Here is a 23,112-nt window from a genome sequence, read left to right as displayed (position 1 = left end):
GGTGTTCAAAAAGAATATTTTTTAATACATACATGAAGAATTAGGTGATGGGGTCTCTAATTCCTTTAAGTTGGGCTCTGTGACCCCTACCTAATAGACCCGTTTACACAGTGGATTGCAATCTGGTCCATGTACAGCTTGACCTTGCAATGAATGCAAACAGGAGAGCTCTTGAAAAGACCAGAGTAGGAAAGTGAATGCCCTTCGATTGAATTGTAAAGGCAGGGCAAGTAAAACAGTCTAACGGTCCTGCTCCACAGAGGAAAGATTACATATGGAAGAATTTACAAGTTACTGCCAACTAAAGCTGAAAACCGAGCACTAAATAGTTTCTGACTCTTGTAGGAAAATCAGGCAGCTTCTCTAGGTGGTACACGGCCTGCCAACCCTGCACCCTCTCCTGACAGGGCCCTGCAGTATCACCACCAGGGTGCTGTCCTACAAGGTCACAGTGGAGACTGTGGCTGCACCAACGTTCACCACCAGCAAATCATACTGTGAAGCAAAAAGGCTTTAGACGGGCCTGACACTTTAATAGAGCCCATCTTTAATCCCCTTTCATGTCACCTGATTAAAAAAAATGAGAAAAATTCAACAAGAGACAAAGTAAAAATAGTACAAAATGGATTAACATAAGAATTAGAGAATCGCTATTGCAAATCTCCTCTTCCATTTTACTCAGAGCCCCTGTCAAAAATCATAATTTAAATCAAGGCAGGCAGTTGAGAGCAATATTCATAGAAGTTTTTACTAAATACTAGGACATTTATAATACTTTGTAGCACTGGCAAAAGAGAGCAGAGATTGAAGGAGGGTGTGTGGTGAGGACAAAGGAATGACAGGGAAAGAAAAATCAGAGAAAGAGAATATATATTTACATTGCCTACTTCCTTATGAGGTGTTCTTTCATTAGATTATATAGGTACTTACCTAAAGTTGAACAATACTCTCTCCCTGAATGCTATAATCCTGGAAACCAAATGATAAATTTTGGTGGAAATGTATAAAATAAGAAAAAAAAAAGTTGCCACAGGCCCTCACTCATTCTATATTTTATATTTCTGTGGTGGACTTTGGCATTTAATCTTCTGGCTCGGGGGTCTTCCTTAGTACCTTCCCCCTTACGCTTGGCTACAGCTTAGAAAGATGAGGGTATTGGTTAGCTGAGGTTCAGATAAATTAACTGTTTTGTAAACAACTGGGATATCCTAAAATTTTATCTAAAAATTTAAAATCAAGTGATAAGCTTGATAAATAATTTCTTAAAGGTCTATTTTTCATTGAAACTCTTGAGACGTAGAGGGACCTTTCCTTTCTGTGCTCAGGGCACTCTCCTGTGTGAGTGAAACTAAGAATTATATGGACTGAATAACATTTCACTTCCTATCTTCTAATGTTTACCAAACCAGAAAAAAGAGTAACAGTGTATATGATGGTATTCAAATAATTACATATACATGGTACACTAAATATAAATTTAATGACATTTCAGGTTATACATTCCCAGGAGGCATGAATCAACATTAGCTTTCTGTGTTCAGTGTTTAATCCTAGACGTATGTGCACACCAAATCCAAGTGACACGGAGTCTTTGGCACTGACAAGAGCCTTATTTTTCAGGTATATTGCTAGGGACTTCCTTCCACATTTATGAACACAATCGCACCAGGCTACTCTTGCAGCAGTCACGCTTCTCCTCCAGTGACAGATGCGATCCAGTCCCTGTAGGCAGAAACTCTGGCAAAGACCGTGGGTGCGCTAGGCTGGCAGTTACTGCTGCCCCAGCTCACGATACCGATGAGCTCGTACTGTCCGTCGTGGGCACACTGCAGCGGTCCTCCAGAATCTCCCTGCAACCCGCAGAAAGAGAAGTTCTCCTGGTTGCTTGATTCATGGTCAATGCTAACCCCACTGCAGAGGTGATCAGACAGTGCCGAAGTCATTCCCTCATCTCTGATTTCTGCTCACAACAGCAGAGGGAACTAGGCAGTTGGCAGATGTTACAGGTCTCTGACTCAGATCAAAATCTATATTTTCAAAGGGTGGCTAAGAAGGTACATTTAACACAGTCATTTAATGCTGACAACAGACTGTGCCTTGCAGAAAGTTTCAAGCATCTACTAAATATCAATGACTAAATGACGGTTTTGAGTTACATGAAAATATCTTTATATTTTCAATGCTACTAGAAGTAGATTCTTTACACTGCCTGATTCAGCTGTGAAGGTGAGCCATAATAAATTATTTTTATAGGTCAAAAACAGCTGAATATCATCAATTTCACATAGTCAACCAAGCAAATGAATGAGCAATTCCTTTTGAGAACTGTGTTCACTTCAAGTATCAAATTTGCAATGACAGTACATCAGCTTAGCAATGTACTTATTCTTCTCACTTTTCATTTTAAAACTAGCATATATTTATACCTCTTTATGGTCAGCAAACACCCATTGATGAGACACACTGAGAAGAAAACCACATTCATCAATGCGTCCTGGAATTACCATGCACGAGGATGAGCCCACAGCCCCTCCACATATGTTGGTGTTTTTAATATCCAGTCCCCAGTAGCTTCGACAAGATGTACTGCTGATCAGTGGTACCATTGCCTCCTGCACGGTTTTAGAAAATTCATCTTCTAGTAGAAAAAGAATAAAACATATAACCTAGGCAAATGGTTGTATAGGATACAACAAAAATAGCCCGCAAAACAGACAGATTCTGAGGGTCATCCCACCCATTCTCCCCTCTCGGCACTGTAATGATGTTAGGTGGTGTGTAAAAAATTAGTATTACTCCATGGTAGCTTATACAACAGGAATAACAAAGGACACTCCATGTGGGTTCTTCTGTCTTTAGTACAGTCCTAAGAAGATAGAAAGAGGACACCACTATAGAGAAGAAGGAAGTCTGCACCCAAATCAGTTGATAAAGCAAACAATGCATTTCATGTTTTACATGTTAAGTCTAGATTTCACTGGTTTCACGGTGCTCTTATTCTTTTGACTTGACTTCACATTTAAGTGTTGACACTGGAGGTGACAACTGAAATTGCATTCTGACTTACTCTTTATTTTATTGGATATTTGCAACTTGTTAACTCAGTTGTAGAATATGGTGGAAATGAGACCAGAGTCACGGGTTTGACCTTTATGTAGACTACTTTCAGATAAACTCTACCATTTATACCAGCCTTTCATTTCAGAAAAATGCCTTACATCTTTGGAAATAGGCTCATAACCTTAAGAAGAGATTTTCACTGTAGCGGCACCTACACTGTTGTGAAAGCAAGTGTGTGTGTGTTCACAGTGCAACCAGGGAGTAAGTACATATAAATATTTATTAGGTAAAAATTACATATAAATATTTATTAGGCAAAAAAACCACTAGATATTCTCCAACACAAGTTTTTACAAGTATCCATGAACTCGTATCCGTGAATTAGTATTATTGAATATGATGTCCTAAAACCCAAGTAGTCACCTTTAGATCCATTATGAAAAAGACTTTTTCTACTATCATTCCTATTAAAGACGGAAAAACTGAAAATGAGCAAAGAGTATACTCAGACTTGACAAGTATTTGTTTGGATTCTAATCTTAGAAGAGGCAGTGAATGTACTCACGATGTGGTTCAGTTATTCCCCATCCAGCAGTCAGACATTTGGAAAATAAGTTTATTTTATCATCTTTCCCTGGCAAACAGATTACAGATACAAACTCCCCTAGAATGAGAAAAAGACAAATACCATTTAGTCCATAGGATTGATATTATCTATACTGCTTCTCTTCCACGATGGCTCTAAAAATAACTATTTTGACATGATAGTACCCGTTTTAACCCGGTAGTTTAATATAGAAGGTACCACCTATTAATTACTCAGAAAGGATCATCTCAGTTCAACAGGTAACCACTTTGTTCCAGGTATTACCATTTCTTCCTAGGACAATACAAGCACATGCCCTGCATAGAGATGGTTTCTCACCCACTAACCATGTTTAAAATGCATCTGCCTTTCTGTCCATATGCCTAATTTAGGACATCACCTTGTTAAATCTGAGACGACAGTGCAGAAGAATATAATAATCTTTTCTCTTCAACCGTGTTACATGAGGAATGGAGAAAACCACATTTGTAGCAATGTAAACTTTAAAGTTTTTTTACAGCTCGTGTTTTTATATCTAATTGTTTCTTTGCAGGTGTATTATAAAATACATTGATCTATAAACATTCACATTTTTCATACCACCAAAATTTGTATATATATAAATATTGTGGGTTTATGTGTATGTCTCTGTATATACACTACACACACACACACACACACTCTCTCTCTCTCTCTGAATGCAGTGCTCCTGTGTTTGCTTTACCATGCTGTTTGACTTCAGTTTTATCCAGACTTTTACGCACTTAACATGTTTCAACATATCTGCTGTCCTAGACCATTTATTTCAATGATTTGTTCTTTATTTTTTTACTGGTCTCTTAATAAAATCACATAAAGCTCTGTAACTTTTTGTTATTTTCCTACTCTCCTCTCTACACACATTCCAACTGATTCCAAATCTTGTTATGCTACCTTCACAGATAATCATTGCTATATCATATCATTTCCTGCCAAATTTCCTTGAGCTAAAATATTTTCCCTCTACCAACATTTTTTTTTAATCAGCCGTTTTTCTTATTGTTTTTTTTTTTTTTTTTCATTTACTAGATTATGGTCATATCATTTCTATCCTTGCATATAGACCTCCCGGATCATTTTTTTAATAGCACACAGTATTTAGATAATGAATGTACTACAATTTGTTAAATCCCCCTGGCAAACATTTAGACTATTTAATTTTGTTTCCCCTTAAGAGCTGCATCAGGCATCCTAGACCATCAATCCATGCATTAGTGCGCGTATTTGTAGAAAATAGGATTGCTGGAGCAGGAGGCAAAAAAATTAACAGATATTGCCAAATTGCCTCATTTTGGACAAAAAGAAAAAAAAGATGTATCGACTTGCACTCTTCCCAGCTGTGTTTATAATCTAGATGTCTGTCAGGAATCTTGAAAATAGTTATGCCCTAAACCTAACAATTCTACTTCTGGGAAATTTATTTTAAGGCAATCTTAGACCTGGAAAAACATATGCATAAGGATAGTTAATCCAGCATTATTTAAATTAAAAAAAAAAAGAAAGAAACAACCTATTTATAAGAATTGTGGAAAGGCTACTACGTAGCCATTACAATTACATTTTAAAGGAAATTTTAATAATATGAAGCAATGCTGATAAGTGAAAAAAATCAGGATAAAACTCATAATAGGTATATTACAATTATTTAAGTACACATAGAGTAGTATAAAAAGACAGGAAAGAAATAGGGCAAATGTTCACATGATGGCCATGGTGAGGTGGTGAGAATGAAAATCATAGGTAGAAATTGTATTGTTTCTAATGGGAAAAAGGATACTTCTCACTCTGACCACTGAATAGAAATGAATGGGTACAGATTAGGTAAGCTAACTCAGTATTTAGGGAAAGAGGAACAGAAAGGTTCATGCTGGTGTTGACATCAGGTGGTGCTGAGTGGAAAGCAAGATCCTTGGAGACCAGAAAAAAAAGGGGAGGGGGGCAGGATAAAGGGTAAATTCAGAAGGGCTGAAAAAAGGGAATGTTTGTAATGACTATTGTGGCTACTGGAAAGAAGAAACATGCACACAAGGTTTGCAGAATGGTACTGAAACTGGAAACCATAAGTTTTTAAGGGCACCCAAACCTCACCAGTGGTCTTTTTCTAGAACAGTGGTTTTCAGTTTTGGCTGCACATTGAAATTTCCAGGGGTAGTTTATAAAATACTGGTCTAGATTCAGCAAAATCCAGGATACAAGATCAATATACAGATATCAATCACATTTCATGTAGAATTTAAAATTAAAAACACTATTTATAATCACTGTGAAGAAAATGCAATGCTTAGATATGTATATACTTAGCAAAACATATACAGGATCTGTGCACTAAAAATGGCAATATTCTGGCGAAAGAAATCAAACAAGACCTAAATAAGTAGAGAAATATATTGTGTTCATGATTTGAAAGATTCAACATAGTAAAGATGTCAGTTCTCCCTCAAGTGATCTATAGGCTTAATGTAATTCCTATTAAAATCACAGGAAGTGTTATAGACATATTATTTTAACATTTACATGAAAAGGTACAGGGCTTAGAACTGCTAAAGCAATCTTGAAAAAGAATAAGTTGAGAGGAATCACTTTTTAATATAAACCCTATTATACAGCTACAGTAATCAAGACAGTGTGGTACTGGAGAATGGGAAAAGGCATAGAGTGATAGAATAGAGATCCCAGAAATAGACCCATACAAATATGCTCAGCTGATTTTTCACAAAGGCACAAAAGCAACTCAATGGAGGAAAGACAGCCTTTTCAACAGATGTTGCTCGCACAACTGGACATCCTGGGGGAGGAAAAAGAACCTTGACCAAAACCTTAAACCTTATACAAAAATTAACTAAAAATGGATTATGAAGTTAAATATAAAATAGAAAACTTTTAGAGAAATAGGAAAAAAATTTCAGCACCTAAGGCTAGGCAAAGAGTTCTTAGACTTGACACCTGAAGCAAAATCCATAAAAAGGAAAATGGAGAAACTGGGCTTCATCAAAATTAAAATCTTTGCTTTGTGGAAGACCCTGTAGAAGGGTCTACAGACTGGGAGACGATCTATAAACTGGAAGAAAATGTTTGCTAACCACGTATCTGACAAAGCAGTAGTATCTAGAATATATAAAGAATTCTTCAGCTCCACAATATGAAAAACCATCCAATTAGAAAATTGACAAATCTATGAAGAGACATTTCACTAAAGGGTTTTTTTTAAATGGCAAATAGGCACATTAATATATATTGAATATTATTAGCCATTAAGGAAATACAAATTAAAATTGCAATAGGGTATCACTATATACCTATCAGAACGCCTTAAAAAAAAATAGTGACAAGAGCAAGTGCTCATGAAGATGCAGAGAAACCAGATCACTCCTACAACTCTGGTGGAATATACAATGGTACTATGACTCCAGAAAAACAGTTTGGGAATTTCGTATAAAACTGAAACGCACCTACTCTATGACCTGGCACTTACACTCTTGGGCATTTATCCCACAGAAATGAAAACTCCTGTTCAATTTTATTTACACAAAACCTATACACAGGGCACCTGAGTGGCTCAGTAGGTTAAGCGTCTGCCTTCGGCTCAGATCATGATCGCAGGGTCCTGGGATTGAGGAGCCTGCTTCTCCCTCTGCCTCTGTTTCTCATGAATAAATAAAATTAAAAAAAAAAAAAAAAACCTATACACAAATGCTCAGGGGAGCTTTATCTGGAATATCCAAAAGCTGGAAACAACCCAGATGTTCTTCATTTATGAATGGTTAAACATCCATATCATGGAACCCTACTCAGCAGTGAAAAGGAATGAACTATTGATACATGGAACAATATGAATAAATCTCCAGGGCATTATGCTGAGTGAAAAAAGTTAATCCCCAATGTCTACAAGACCGTAATTCCATTTATATAACATTCTTGAAATGACAAAATTATAGAAACAGAGAACAGATTCCTGGTTGCCAGAGGTCTGGTGGGGGAGGAGGAAGGGAGTATTGCTAGAAAAGGGCAAGAGTATCACTTGTGGTGATAGAAGCGTCCTGCATCTCCACTGTATCAGTGTCAATACCCTGCGAGATGTTTCCACTGGTGAAAAAAGGGAAGAAAGTATATCGGTGTATCTGTATTTCCTACAACTGCTTGGATATCTGTGATTATCTCAACATAAAGTTTAACTAAAATAATTTAATAAGCAAAATAAATGGAAAAAATACTGATGCCACATATCCACTTCTGAGACTGTGATTAATTGGTCCAAATTGCATCCTGGTCTACAGTTTTGTTTTAAGCAACTCAGGGGATTATAATACATAGCCAAGGTAAAGCAGCCCTGTTCTAGATGCTCTCGCTGACTCACTTACAAAAGCCCAGAAAGCAAACTGTGGGCTGAACCAGGACTGGAGTTTGCAGGATGGATCCACTAAAAAGACATTAAAAAGGGATGTGAGGCTATTGGCAAGAGCACAGCTGAAGAAGGCAGAAACACAGGAGAGAGTTGGAAGAAAGCAGGGACACTGTCCCAGAGCCCTAGGAATCCATGGAAAGGTGCGAGTGTGAAAGTGGGCCCTGTCCACAGATCTTAGTTCCACTCTCCCCCCGCCATTTACTTTCTCATTGAAAGTGCACCCCTGCTAAGTAGCTAGGAGGGTTACTGTTTTTCCCTTTCTACAAATGATCAAGCTGAGGCTCAGAGAAGTTACATAACCCGCCCAAGATCACATGGCTACAATTCCTCACTATGTGTTCACATCAGCTGCAGTTTAAATAAACATTAAAAAAGAACAAGATTTTACTAAGCCATAAAGGTACAGACAATTGAACATCTGATGGGTCAAACTGCTGTTTTAAGTATTTGGGTAAACCTCACCTAACAGTGAGTCTCAGAATAAATAGGACAAGGTTAAAAACATATTTCTTTGAAATCTTCTCTAGACCGCACCAATTAAAGACATATAAAAGTAAAATGGGCAGGTGCTTCAGCTTTGAGGGAAGTAGCTTAGAATATCAGAAAGTTTTGAAATCATGACTTTCAAAAGTACATACAGCACTTCTAAGCAAGATGGGAGATAAAAACCACATGGCAAAGCTTGCAAATATGGAGCAGAGTTATCCACACTGACCTAGTTGGACAGGAGCAGAGTTATCCACACTGACCTAGTTGGACAGGTTTCTCCAGCTGCAGCAAGGATAGATCATCAGTAGGAGGGAACTGTGCAAAGCCAGGGTGAGTGTATACAGCTTTCACTGGTATCAAATCACTATTTCCCGTGTTTGAGAGGGAACTTCTTCCTATTACCAGGCCATCTGTGATAGTACTTGTCATAGGAAAAAGGAATGGGGGAGATAGATACCACTTTTAATGAGGTCATACTTTTTCAAAATTTCTAAAAGTACATTCTCTAACATCTCCCATCTACATTAAAATCTGTATTATCTTGAATTTCTAGAAAATGGAGGATTCTTATTAATTTGATCCTTGAGAAAAATTAAGGTATCTACTTTCTTGCCTTCATAACATCAAACAAAAAAAAATGATTTAGTGTTTCTTAACAAGATTCATGATGCCTCAGGGTAATGATTCTATGTATTATTACAATCATAATATTACACATGATATGACATACTTATATAATAGTCACTGAAACCTATTCTGAAAGTTATAGTTACTCTACTCCCTAATACAGCGTTTCTCAAAAAAATGTCCAGGAACTACATGCATTAAATCTGGTAGTGCATTAAAAATGCAGAATCCCAGACATAACTCATTAAGTCAAAATTCAGAATTAAGATTCTAAGATTTCATAGCAAACTCTCCAGGTAATTTTGAGAACATGAAAGTCTGAAAACTGCCTTAGTAAGGAGAACTTCTTGTGATTTCTCTATATCAAAGGAGTTGGGGAATGGTAGAGAAAAGGAGTTTTTGATTCCTTGAAGGTTCCTGTCCACCAAGTTATTGGAGCAGATACTTTTATTAGAAAGCCTACTTTAGCAGCCTGAAACACTCTATCTACTCATTTAATTATGGGCCATCGCTACTTCTGGGAGGCCGGTATTAAAAACACCAGCCTGAAACTTCTCCGAGTAAGGAGTTTTCAGGTATCTCTGTATCACATTGAGACCAAGATTCAGATACAATTTGTTTAAGTGTTTCTTTTAAAGGACATTCTTTAAAATTCTTTGAAAGTGGATACTTATTTTGAGAGTGGGTAGGATGATCAGTAGTCAGTAGAGCAGAGCAAGAAGGACAGGAATTCACATTTGAGCAACTCCTGTGCTCTAGGTAAGGGGTTAAGACACTGATGCAAACATGTTAAGATATTACCTCCATTTTATAGATAAGGAAAGAGGGGACTATTGTTACTTATATTAAGTAAATTACACTGAGAAGTTAATTTTAACACCTTTTAAAATTAAAAGTTATCAGTAGTAAATGTGTTAGAGAAGCACGACGTGTCGTGGTCTGAGCACATCCATTCATTTGCGAGGTAGGGACTGTAGGGGTGGGAGCTTAAGGTTTCCTGTGCTGTGGGGAGAGCAGGAGTACATCCAGCTCAGGCACCCCCCCCCCACACCCCGCACGGGCACACACCTAAAGTTACAGTGCGCCGCTGTCAGGACCCACTGCTTTGCAATCAGAGCACCTCCACAGAAATGTTGGCCTTGGTGCTGCAGGCTGACGAGCCAGGGCCACGACTTGGCAGGTGCCACATGGCCACCCACCATCCGGGGCTCCCCACGCTCAGCTGGCAACACCTGTGTGTTTCTCTCAGATCCTTGCATTAGAAATGGGTCAACAACTGGAATTCCACATGTGTCTTGGGTTGGCTGTTTTCCAGTATTGCTTTCTACGGTTATCTCTGAGAAAAGTAACAACAGAACATTAGAAATACTTATCAAAGTCTATTAAAATCTCAGAATGGAGGGATTTATTTCTTTTGTAGTTTCAAAACTAGGATTCTTAGCCACAGAGGAGATTTCTCTTTTCTTCCATTGCTTTTAAAATGAACAAAAATCAATAAAGTTACCTGAAGCATTAATACATACCTCTTTAGACAAATCAGAACAGAAATGGATTTTTAAAATATTGCACTTAATCATGAAATTACTGGACATTATTCTTTCTTTGGCATTATTTGTGTGATCCCAGTATAACACATCTAGACATATCAAAAGACTTCATACTACATGTATTCCAAGTACAATTTATATAGAAAGGAAAAACATAAGGAAAATTTCTAGTAATGTATTTACTTCATTCTCAGATTTAGAAAGAACTGCACCAGGGAATTAAAAACAAGAGACTTATTCAAGTATATCCTGAAATATGAAGAAAATTAAATAAGCTTCCTCATAGCTTATAATTTGGGAATTATAAGATATGCTCATTTTTTAAATGTTTTGCTTGAGATTTTTTACACCAGAAATCTATTTAAAACAAAGTTTCTAGTAGGGTGGATTTGTTTATTCAATACTTGTATCAAAATTCATTTCTACTTTCTCTTCAGATATGTATAATACGTGGATTCCCTCCTCCTTTTGGATATATATGTCAAAAAATATGCGAACTCTTCAAAATTAAGACTATCCTAGATCATAGAAATAAAAAACCCCACAAAGTTATCTATTCAACATGTTTTATACTTTAAGGTTTACTGCCTTACTGCATGTTTTTACTGCATTTTAATCTGTGTATGTGGTAACTCTTAGACCTGTGGGCTGTTCGTACACATGCATAACAGCAATATTTTATTAGTATTCAATTTTTTTTCAACTTACTTCTAAAAAAAAAAAAAAACAAATGCTTAAAAGAGGAAATGAAGCAGCCTAAATATTTTTACCATGCAAATGAAGGGTCAGTTTAGAGATGCAGAGATGGAGAGATAAGAGCAATGGAAACAGGGGTGCCTGGGTGGCGCAGTCAGTTAAGCATCTGACTTTTGATTTCACCTCAGGTCATGATCTCAGGGTCCTGGGATCGAGCCTTGTAACAGGCTCCATGCTCAGCGGGAGTCTGCTTGAGGATTCTCTCTCTCCCTCTGTCCCTACCTCTGCTTATGCGCTCTAAAAAATAAATAAATATATCTTTTTAAAAAGAACAATGGAGACAGAAGAAGGGTCAGTAGTTGAGCACTCCTTACCCAATTAAAAAAAAAATCACACCTATATGATGATGTGGTTCATTAGTCTATGGCTCAAATCAAGGACTCTTCTAGAACTCATTCATTCCCCCATCTTCCAAAAGACAAAATGACATCAAAAAGAACTTTGTATTGGATGTTATTAGAATTCTTCCTAGAATTACACTGCAACCAAGAGAATCTCCTAATAACAGATTTATTTGTTTTTTTACTCATAAACACAACCAATGAAGTTCTGGCTTAAAGTAGATTCGATAAACAGAAAAGTCATTACATGTGTTTCTATTTTATGCAGAGTCGTTAGTATGCGTTCAGCTAAAATATTCTTTTTTGGAGGGAGTATCTTTTTGGGGATTTGGGAGTTGTTATTTAATAAAAGAGAGATGGTAACAGAGACATGGAAACACACTGAACTCTACCTTTGTTTCAGCCTCAATGTCCCCACTAGATTTTTTTTTTAAATAGCAGCTGCCTTTGATGTTTATCATTATTGCTTAAGTAAAATAACACACACAGACACACAGAGACACATGCATACACCCCGATTAACTATTACCTCAAATAGTCCATCTAAACTACCAATATGGGGTGCCTGGGTGGCTCAGTTAAGTAGCTTCCTTTGGCTCAGGTCATGATCTCAGAGTCCTGGGATCGAGCCCTGCATCAGGCTCCCTGCTCAGGGGGAGCCTGCTTCTCCCTCTCCCTCTGCCTCTCCCCCCAGCTCATGCTCTCTCTTGCTCCTCTCTCAAATAAATAAAATCTTAAAAAAAATTTTAAAAATAACCTACCAAGGTCTTGTGCCTTAAAGAATGGTCTGAAATGAAGTTATCCTGTTTTGAGAATTAAAGCAGGGTAACTACCAGGGACTCTCAAACCAGTGTTCCACAGGTTCTACTTTGACATGTATGGTATCTGCTTTAATAAATATTTTAAAATACTTACCATTGATAGGCAGTTGGGTTCCCATATTACTTTTTTGTGAATGCTTCTGAACTGTATCTTCCAAAATAAGTTTAAAACCTCTTTCTCCCACAGACCTATCAGTCTTAAAATTCATGGTCAGGTAAGCACCACTGGATATCAAGACAAATTCTTTCTTGGAACCACATAAATGAGCTGCAATGTGAGGTAAACATAGTAATTAAAATATTTCTCCTGTGCAGTAACATAGATAAAAGAGGGCTAGGAGGGGACATTAAATTCCAAACTGTTAATATTAGCAAAGGAATGATTATCGATAATGTAAAATCAAGATTTGTGGAATGGCATCCATGATTTGACTGCAACCATGGAAGGGTACAGATTTTGAATGATTAAAGGGAAAAGAGTGGACTAGCATTTGCTATGAAATGACATACAACTCTATGGCAATCAGTGATCATAAGGATGAGAAGAGAGGCTTGTTGGTGAAGGCAAATGGGCAGAGAAACAAAAGTAATAGGACAGTGTTCTGAATGTTTGTGCCCCACCCCCACCCCACCCACAATTTCATGGGTTGAAATCCTAATCCCAAATGTGATGGTATTAGGAGGCGGGGCCTCTGGGAAATGGTCACAAGAGTGGAGACTTCATGAATGGAACTAGTGCCCTCAGTTATTTTGTTTTTTTTAAGATTTTATTTATTTATTTATTTATTTATTTATTTATTTATTTGACAGAGAGAGAGAAAGAGAGCATGCACAAGCAGGGGGAGCAGCAGGGAGGGGAGAGAAAGAAGCAGACTTCCCACCAAGCAGGGAGCCTGATGCGGGACTTCATCCCAGGACCCTGGGATCATGACCTGAGCCGAAGGCAGACACTTAACGACTGAGCCACCCAGGCGCCCCAAGAACTAGTGCCCTTATAAAGGAGACCCAGAGAACTCTCTCACTCCTTTTTTGCCATGTGAGGACAGAGCAAAAAAGACAACTATGAATCAGAATTGAGCTCTTACCAGACACCAAGTCTTGGACTTCCAAGCCTCCAGAGCCGTGAGAAATAAATGCTTGCTGTTTAAGCCACCTGTGTCTAGTATTTTTGTTATAGCGGCCCAAACTGGCTAAGACACTCAGGCTGCCCAAATGCAGACTAATGATGATCCTTTCCTAATTCAGAAATACAAGTTGTTCAAAGGTGGTCCTGAGGGCGCCTGGGTGGCTCAGTCGTTAAGCATCTGCCTTCAGCTCAGGTCATGATCCCAGGGTCCTGGGATCAAGCCCCACATCGGGCTCCCTGCTCGGCGGGGAGCCTGCTTCTCCCTCTCCCACTCCCCCTGCTTGTGTTCCTGCTCTCACTGTCTCTCTGTCAAAGAAATAAAATCTTAAAAAAAAAAAAGGTGGTCCTGACAGTGATAGGATATCTGCTGTAATTTACCTGTACATGCTGTAATTTCAGTTCTCTCAAAACAGTGATACATTATTGATTTGTCTTAAAGATATGTTATCTCAACAATCTGACACAGAAAGATAGGGAACGGGGAAGAGTGAACCTCTACATCCTTCTTATCTTTGAAGAATCTGTCTGGTGAACTGGATATGATGGGGAACTGGGATGCACCATGTCAAGGAAAAGGACTCTGGATACAGTCAACAAACATGCCAGAAGTTTTAAAATAATGTAAATGGGAATAGGTTACTGCTTAGAAAATTTTTAAAAAAGATTTGGGGGTGAGGGAAGATGGGTAGAAGTCAGAGAAAACAAAGAAAGTAGAGGATTTCCAAGATTGTACGTCAGTGAAAGATCATAGCTTCATGCTTACAGGCGCAGATTCTATCAGGTTCTATATCCAAACTGCAGGTTCCACTAGCTCTGCAATTTACTATGTGGCCCTGGGCAATTCGTTTAATCTGTCTCACTCTGCCTCAATTTTCTCATCTGTATAATGGAGATAAAAATTATGTTCAAATAGGATTTTATAAATTGGTATTTGTGAATTATTATAAGTGTGTGTTAAATAAAAAAGAAACTTCGGCAAATTACTGGACAGTTTTTGAACACTTGAAGAATCAATGGTCACAAGAAGCCAGCATGGGATCCTTAACGTGTCACATTCAAGTAACCTAATTAATTTTTGTTGAAAGAGCTAATTAGGTGGTGGCTAGGGGGAAGGAGATAAACTTAATGAATCGTGATTACAATGAAGCACTTAATAAAGTATCTTACAATATCCTGTGAACAGATATAAAATGTAAGTGGATAATTAAGTGGCTAGGAAGTTACACAGCTGATTAAATAATCATACAATATTAAGCTGGAGGGAAGGTCTTAATGGTATGAAAACAGTTTTATCCTTGGTTCTGTCAAATACGGCATTTCTATTTAGAACTTAGAAATACAGACAACACATTTACAAAATGTGTAGGTTTAAAATGGGTGCCTGGGAATAGTGCCATTATAGGATCTTAGAGATCATTTAGTTCCATCTTTCATCTGACACTGAGTTTGTTCTAAAATAACCCTGGACATAGTGTTGAAGATATGACATGGAACTTACGAGCATTTTCTCTTTTTGAACAGTTCTAGTTGCTAGACTGTTCTTCACGTCGAATCAAAAAGTATCAATGGAACGACTGTCACATGGTTGGTGTAGTTGAACCCACTTTCTCTACTTATTAGTTATGTCCCTGGGAACAAGTTGCTCAATCTTTTTGTGACTTGGTTTCTTTATATTTAAAATGAGAGGGACGCCTGGGTGGCTCAGTCGGTTAAGCGTCCGCCTTCGGCTCAGGTCATGATCCCAGGGTCCTGGGATGGAGCCCCGCGTCCGTCCGGCTCCCTGCTCAGTGGAGAGTCTGCCTCTCCCTCTCCCTCTGCCTGCCACTCCCCCTGTTTGTGTTCTCTCTGTCAAATAAATAAATAAAATCTTTTAAGAAAATTAAAAAAAATAAGTAAAATGAGGATAAATGTAACCTACCTCTACAGGATAGTTAAGAAAATTAAGGGAGTTATACATTCTTAGGACTGTGCCTGAATAATGGTAAATATTCAATAACTATTAGATATTATTAGGCAGAACAAATTTCATATTTGGCCTGAGAGTCTCTGAGAATTCCATAAATACTTGAAAGGAAGAATTATGGTCCTTCTGTCTTTTCTATTCTCCAAGGTAAACACTTCCAAGTGCCCAGGCCCTTCAGCATCCTGGTCATTGTGCTCTATGTTTGCGTCAGGGTTCCTTAAAAGGGTTGCTTTACACCAAGGTTAGTATTTAATAACCAGTAGGGCAGGAGCTACAGCCAGCAGAGTAGACAGTGACTGAAGATCTGCGAGACTGAGCTAGCGCATGCCCTCGAAGTGCCAACACTAAATCTGATGCAAGGGAACGGGTTCCTTTTCCTTGTAATTCTTTACAAACAGAGCTCTGAAATGTTGTCATTTGATACCTCTGAAATTTCAATTGCAAACATCCTGCTTTTTAAATCACCACCTCTTATCTCTCCAACTCATTAGTGTTTCTCTACTATAATTGTTTGGTCTCATCATGACCTTCTAGTCTCAATCCCATAAACTTTCTAAATCCAGCAGTTTCTAAGAAAGTGAGAGATTTCGCTGTAAAGGGAGGCAGAGAAATGGAGCAATAGCTACATTTCTTGTTCTATTTTGTTTTAAATGATGGGTAAGACTAGAACATGTTTGAAACTGATGAGAGTGATAGTGGATCTCGATGATGTCCAAGAGAGGATAACTAGAGGAAATCTGTATGCAGCTGATAATCCTCAAATTTTTATCTCCAGCCCAAACTTTTCCTCTAGCTCAAGAGTTCAACATGTAGCTACCTACTGCCAACTCAACCTGGATGTATCATAGCATTAAGAATTTAAAGTGGCCCAAACAGATCTCTCCCCGCAAATCTCTCTCTCCCTCCGGTATTCCCCATCTCTGTAGATGCTAACCTCTCACACCACAATCATCCTTGATTTGCATATTTAATCCCATATGCAATCTTCCCGGAAACCCTATTAGTTCTCTCTCCAGATCTGTCCACTTCACTTGCACACCATTGGTGCCATCCTCTTATAAGGCAATATCTATTGTTGAAAACAGTACTAACCGAACATTCTGCAAGGATGGAACATTCTGTATGAGGGCTGCCCGCTATAGGAGTCACTCACCACATGCAGCAAATTGAGCACTTAAATATGGCCAATACCACCTATTTCATTTTAACTAATTTAAATTTAAACAACAACCTGGACTGGACAGTGCAGGTCTAGAATAACACAAGAGCCTTGTGACTTCACCCTGCCACCCAAAAACTCACTCCTGACACAGCAGCTAGAGCATCTTTCAAATTACTCCCTTGTCAAACACCTTTTACAGCCTCCCAGTGGATTGGAACAAAATTCAAACTCATTACCACAGCCCGAGCTGCACAGGGGCAAAGCCTCCATCTCACCTCGCTCCAGTCTGTCCTTGCTCAGTCTCCAATCACTCTGACCCCTGACACTACTCCAACTTACCAAGCTTTTTCCACATTCAAGGCCATTTTCTCACCTATTTTTTCACCGAATATTAACAAAGTGTTAGGAAGTGTTCTACCCACGTGCTGGAGATACAGCAATGAATACAAGATCAAGTCCTGCTCTCAGGAAATTTTCATTCCGGTGGAGGGAGACAGATTATAGACAATTACATACTCTGTCAGGTCATGATAAATGCCGAAAAGAAAAGATGGCAGAGACCTGTTTACATCATGTGATACAGGCCTTAGATGCAACATTTGAACAGACACCTGAATGAACTGAGGAAATGTACCCTTCCTCTGCAACTTACCTCCTTCAGATTACTTTTGACAAGCAGGAATAATTTGATTATTTATCATTATATAATATTATCATTTTCTTATTTATTGTCTGTCTTTCCAAGAGAAGATGGCAGAGATCATTTCTGACTTGTTCACCATTGTGTCTCCAGTGTGCCCAACTCATTAGGTCATGCTCGGTAATGAATGAATTCAAACTGTACATTTAATATAGTGTTTACTGGTTACTGATGTCTTACATTCATGGGGCAAATGAAAGAAGGCCATGAATTTATTTTCATTAAAATATTGTAAAAGCGTTGCAATGGAAACTATTTGGGTGTTAGGGACCACTTCATTTACATATACACAAATAATTAAAAACTACTTAAAAACTAATGAATTCTACTTACATGAATAAAAACATTTATTAAGAAAGGTTAATGTGGTTCCATATATGGGATAGCCTGTTTCACTAGCTGGGAGATTAGCAATGAGAATCCATGTTCCATGGTTTAAAAATGCTTATATAAATTGCATGTTTCACTGAAATGAAATTATATATATAAAATTGTATAAACTATCAAACTAATGATAGCTTCCTTCTTATAGAGATTTATATAAGCTGATTATAAAAATATGACTAGTCTTATTTATAATCGTTTGACACTTCTGAATGTTGCTAGATGGAAGAATACTAAAGAGTAAGAAAGAGAAAAGTAGCCCCTGACATTCAGAAACAGGTTTGGCACGCACAGCTAGACCATGTTGTTCTCCTACTGGACATAAACAATCTCACAGAACAGCAACATCAGAAAGGACTCTTTGAACCTATGATAAGGTGAGACCAAAACAAGGTCATGTGCAACCACCAAAATACCAAACTTCGACCTCTCTTAAAATAAGGGCTTGCCACTTCTTTACCAAATGCAGTCTTACCCTTATTCAAGTCAGGCCTCCCTATGATTGAGATCCCAATCATAAAATTGCTCCACTTCCTAACAGCAACCAATCTAGAGCCAAGTCCACTTCCTTAGACCCTCTCCAAAATTACCTAACCAAAGCCCAAGTCCTATAATAGTTCAACCCCCCTTACTGAGATACCCCATGCTGTGATCCTGGCATCTTTGGCTGAAGGGCACTGGCAAGAGGATTACAGGGTCTGATACTCATATTAATCTTAAGGAGAACTAATAGCTTGAAATGTTCCATCTGTCCCCCTACCCAACACTAATTGCTTGAGATTCCTTGACGGGAACCAAATTCACTGATGGGAAAAAGTTAGGTACCCTTAGAATTTCAAAGCAAATTGCTGAGCTTATTGGTGTTATATATCTTATAATATGACAGGAGAGGTCAAGGTCCTGGAAAAAGATAGTATCAAAACTCTCCTCTTGCTCTTTGGAATAGGTGGATTTTAATGGCGTCCTGAGGAGCAGAACTCGTTGGAGACTGAAGAAGGTGATGCAGTATTAGATTAAAAAATCTTTGGAAAAGTTTTCTTCTATGAGTCACTCTGAGAAAGGATATTGCCTGACAGTCAAGTGTGATAGACACCATGTGGCCAATAAATCTCTAAAGATTATTCAAACTAATTGGCTTTTTTCTCCTCTTAAATTTACCCTGGGTCTAAAAAGGGTCACTTTTACGGTGAAGATGAAATTTGAGTAAACAAATTTTCAAAAAGTTACCTAAAAGTGCAGTTCAGAAATTGAAACCTCTTAAAATATAGGACTTCCTTAGAAAAACAAAATTAGGGTGCCCCCTAATGGCAAAATGAGATAGGAATCAGGCTAAAATCAGGAAGAGCTAGACTTACAGGTGAAGATCCAGTGAGTGTGGGCACAAACTCATCCCACTGTGCTCAATAAAGCTCTGTGATTCTGATGAAGGATCTCATGAAAAATCACTGATAACAAATTATGTTTCCCAAGGCAAGTGTAGGTCATATTTTCCACATATATGCATTGTATAAATGCTTATATAAGTGCCACGTAATGTAGGCCAGTTAAGAAAGATCAGTTTACCAAGTAATCTCGATTGCTGATCTGGTCCATCATAAATACTGAAATAATCCCATTCACAGTTCCAAGATGCTTCTGTTGTAAAGTCTTTCATCACTGCCTTCATTTTATTTCCTGACTTGGAATAAAAAGTCCAAGTGCAGTTCAGCATGTTGGGATAAATGTTAGGATAATTGGGAGATGTGATCTCAGTAGAACTAACTGGAATCAAATCCAATACTGGACATCCTTGAAGCAAAAAAGAAAAAAATTATTTAACACAATAATCCAGGAGCTGAGTTACTTTCTGAATCTAGTTTTAATGTCTGCAACTATGTCATTACAACCTAAATGTAGTGTAATTTTATTAATCTGTCACTCTTTCTTCATATCCATAGTTCCTTATGTATACTGACACAGGATTTAAATGACTTTTGTTTTGAAAAACTGACCCCTCCTAAAGAAGACAGACTGAAGTTCTTTGATTTCATTTCACAAACTGTGAACTGCTAAATCACCCACATACACATTTCAGTGTAGTTTGTTGCTTATATTTAATTAATATACAATCTTAATGTTCATGATCATGAGAAATAGATTTTATCATCTTCAGTCCACAGATGATAGTGATCTATCACTTTGATCTTCAACAGGTATGTCCTAAGACTTTTAGGACTTCCCCAAATTTGCAAATGCCACAATAATATTTATTTCCCATACAGTGCAGAAAAAGAGAACTTTGACACCATTAAAATGTGAGCAGAGAACAGGGCAAGCAGGTTGAGAAGGAGACCTGGGTCCTCATTAGACTGAATTTCTGAATAAATTATGTGCTCCTCAAGTTCAGCCTCATGGCACATACAATTCAAATTGCAAACATTTATCAGTTAGGGAAATTTGGATAGCTCTCAGATAGTTGAAACATAGACATTAAGATTCACAAGAGCTAAGGGGCTACACCAAAAAAGAGAATTGAAGAATTCAATTTTGGAGTAGATTTGGGCCTACACCAAAAGTCCTAGGTATCATCCAACCTGAAAGCAATGTCATCCAAAAATTGATTTACTTCATCAATAATCTTATCACCTTAGTTTCACTATGCAATGGTCCAGCGAAGAAAACAAAAAATATATATGTAATCCAAAAGACAAAAAGTATACAGAAAGAATGGCAATGAATAGACTTCACGTAAAAAAAAAAAAGATAGACTTCACGTAGCTACAAGGATTCCATTAACAAAACAGATGTGTTTCTCACCCAGTAATTAAGGTGCTACCTCCTCATTCTCTATTCCTTAATGGGCCCAGGTCTCCACTACCCGCAAAGTTTGACATTAAGGCAATCAATACAAATACACATTTTACCATAAAGTGACTAGAATCAGACCACAAACACCTGAACGTTTTTAACAGAAGTCAGAGTGCACTTCTTACTACACAGTGTTTAGCAGCAAGGGCATTTTCTACTCTATTTTCATAATATCATATAACCAAAGTCAAGCCAGTTGGATTCCTTACCTCCATTATAGTCTTACCTTTATCATTAACTTTGTTTTTTCCTCTCCTGGAATCTAGAATAAGAGAATATTCAGTGTCAATACATCCAACTAAATACTTTGTATTTCTTTATTCTTCTGATTATAAAAGTGATATATGCAACTTATAAAAGAATTTCAAACTACAGAGAGTTCAAAGAAAATAGTCTCCAGTAGTCCCAGCCTGTAAATAACCAATATTCGTATTTTAACATAAACTTGGCCAGGTCTTTTCCTATGCTATGCATACATTTTTAAAAAATTTGTATGCCATTTTACACAATTAAAATTTTTTTCCTCCATTTAATTTATTGTGACCATTTTTCATACTACTCAATATTTCACATAAATTTTAATGATTCTATATTTTTGATTCACATAGATATAACATAATTCATGTTGATATATTTTAATTTGTAATCTCAAAAATATGAATGATGGGAGTCAGATCTTTAAAAAACTACACACATGGGTTATAAATTTTGCTGTCATTGTAAAATAGCTGCACTAATGGTTTTCTATGTTTATCTGAACACAGAAATTGAGTATGTATAATAACAGCCTCCTGAGTTGACTCCTGTGCATACATCGGCTCTCAGCCAGCAGGATTCCCATAAGCAAATGGATCTATTTCTTACCCATTTACTGGATAAGGAGCTACCTCCTCACCTTCTTTTCCCTAATCTGCCCCAGCTGAAATGTAATTGCCTTTATTCAAACAGTTATTGTGCACCAGCTATTTACGAGGCACAGTGGCAGGTTTTGGAGATAACAGCATTAAGTTTGAGATGCCGATCAGATATCCAAGTGGAGGGGAAGGCAACTGGTGATACAGAGCTGGAGGTCAAAAATAAAAAAGAAGCTGGGAGTTATTTGCATATCGATGGTAGTGAAAGCTAGGGATTGGGTAAGGTCACTAAAGAGTGAGTACAGGTAAAGAAGAAATGAGAGTCAAAGACTGGGTCCAGAGACACCTCTACCTTTAGTGGTAGAGAAAATGAAGAGCCACCAATCAAGAGGCTCTAAAAGAGATCAGTGAAGTAAGAGGACAGCTAAGGAGAATGGTTTCCTGGAGGCCAAGACAAGTAGATTCTAGAAGTAAGGAGAGCTCTTCTGTGCCAAACGTTGTTAGGGCTGAGAAGGATCTCTTGGATCTGGGCTTGGGGGGATGGGGGAAGTCATTGGTAACTTTGGTAAGACCAATGCCTGTGGAATGGTAACAAAGACATCCCCTATGGGAATGGATCTAAGAAAAAAATGAGGGCAAAAGAGGAGTAGAAATAAATCTCATGGAGTTCTGTGATAAGAAAACAAAGAAACTAAAGTTTTCCTACAATTCCATTGTCATCCTTTACCAAACTAAGATCCCTCCACTGTATATTTTTACTGTACACTGTATTTTTCCTTCAAAACAATAGTTTTTTTTACTCTATATTTTTTCTATGTGATTATTTGATTATTGACTATCTCTCCCACTAGATTATAAACTCTACTAGGGCAGAGACTGTTACCAGACTAAATTAAATACTTTTAGTAGAAATGCCTCTCCAATTGTATTCCAGTTAACATTTTTAATGAGTATAAATTGATTAATCTTAAGGACAAAAGCAATTCTAATAACTGTTCAGAATTAAACCTCAATTGCAAATTAATAGTTCTCAATTTTCATAATGCTATCAGTGTCTTCACCCAAGTCACGGGAATGTTGGGCAAAGCATATTTTTCAATAATCTGGTTGCAACCAATATAAATGAACTGCCCATCAAACAAGTGAAAAAGAATATACTAGTACATTAAGGAAATTAATTTTAGAAGAGAAAATCTACTTGAAACTTTTATGCTAGGGATAAAAGTTTCCTCCTATATTGTTATAATCATCCAAGTACCCAGAAAAACAGACAAAATTCTTTGGTGCTTTAAGAAAAAATGACAGATCTGATCAATCTTTTACTTTATAGAGGTTTAGCTTGGGGCCTCCACAGATTACAGAAGTCATACCTTAAACACTGTTCTTTTTCTTCTCCTCTAAAGCAGAC

General features: G+C 37.5%; 1 protein-coding gene across 2 annotated transcripts; it reads right to left on the bottom strand.

Moving 5' to 3' along the window:
* Positions 1-1,390: 1,390 nt before the first annotated feature.
* LOC118025539 (chymotrypsinogen A-like) lies at positions 1,391-12,956 on the bottom strand. Of its 2 annotated transcripts, none has more exons than XR_004683344.1 (3): positions 10,272-10,609; positions 3,626-3,724; positions 1,391-2,638 (listed from the first exon to the last, which is right to left on the bottom strand). XR_004683344.1 is itself a non-coding variant. In XM_035027980.1 (3 exons), the coding sequence occupies exons 1-3, from the start codon at positions 12,875-12,877 to the stop codon at positions 2,421-2,423; spliced, it is 432 nt and encodes a 143-aa protein (XP_034883871.1). In that variant the 5' UTR covers positions 12,878-12,956; the 3' UTR covers positions 1,391-2,420. The 2 variants fall into 2 exon arrangements, 1 of the variants encoding a protein (XP_034883871.1); XM_035027980.1 differs by lacking the exon at positions 10,272-10,609 and adding an exon at positions 12,763-12,956.
* Positions 12,957-23,112: the final 10,156 nt, after the last annotated feature.

This window comes from Mirounga leonina, unplaced genomic scaffold (genome assembly GCF_011800145.1).
Source record: "Mirounga leonina isolate KUSES-001 unplaced genomic scaffold, KU_Mleo_1.0 Mir_201, whole genome shotgun sequence".
NCBI lineage: Eukaryota > Metazoa > Chordata > Mammalia > Carnivora > Phocidae > Mirounga > Mirounga leonina.
This window is presented reverse-complemented; position numbering and strand designations above follow the sequence as displayed.

Coding starts and splice junctions, on each gene's coding strand:
- LOC118025539 (XM_035027980.1), bottom strand. CDS start 12,877: ATGAATTTTAAGACTGATAGGTCTGTGGGAGAAAGAGGTTTTAAACTT. Junction 3,725..12,762: donor AACCCAACTGCCTATCAATG/GTAAGTATTTTA, acceptor TTCTCATTCTAG/GGGAGTTTGTATCTGTAATC. Junction 2,639..3,625: donor GGGAATAACTGAACCACATC/GTGAGTACATTC, acceptor TTTTTCTACTAG/AAGATGAATTTTCTAAAACC.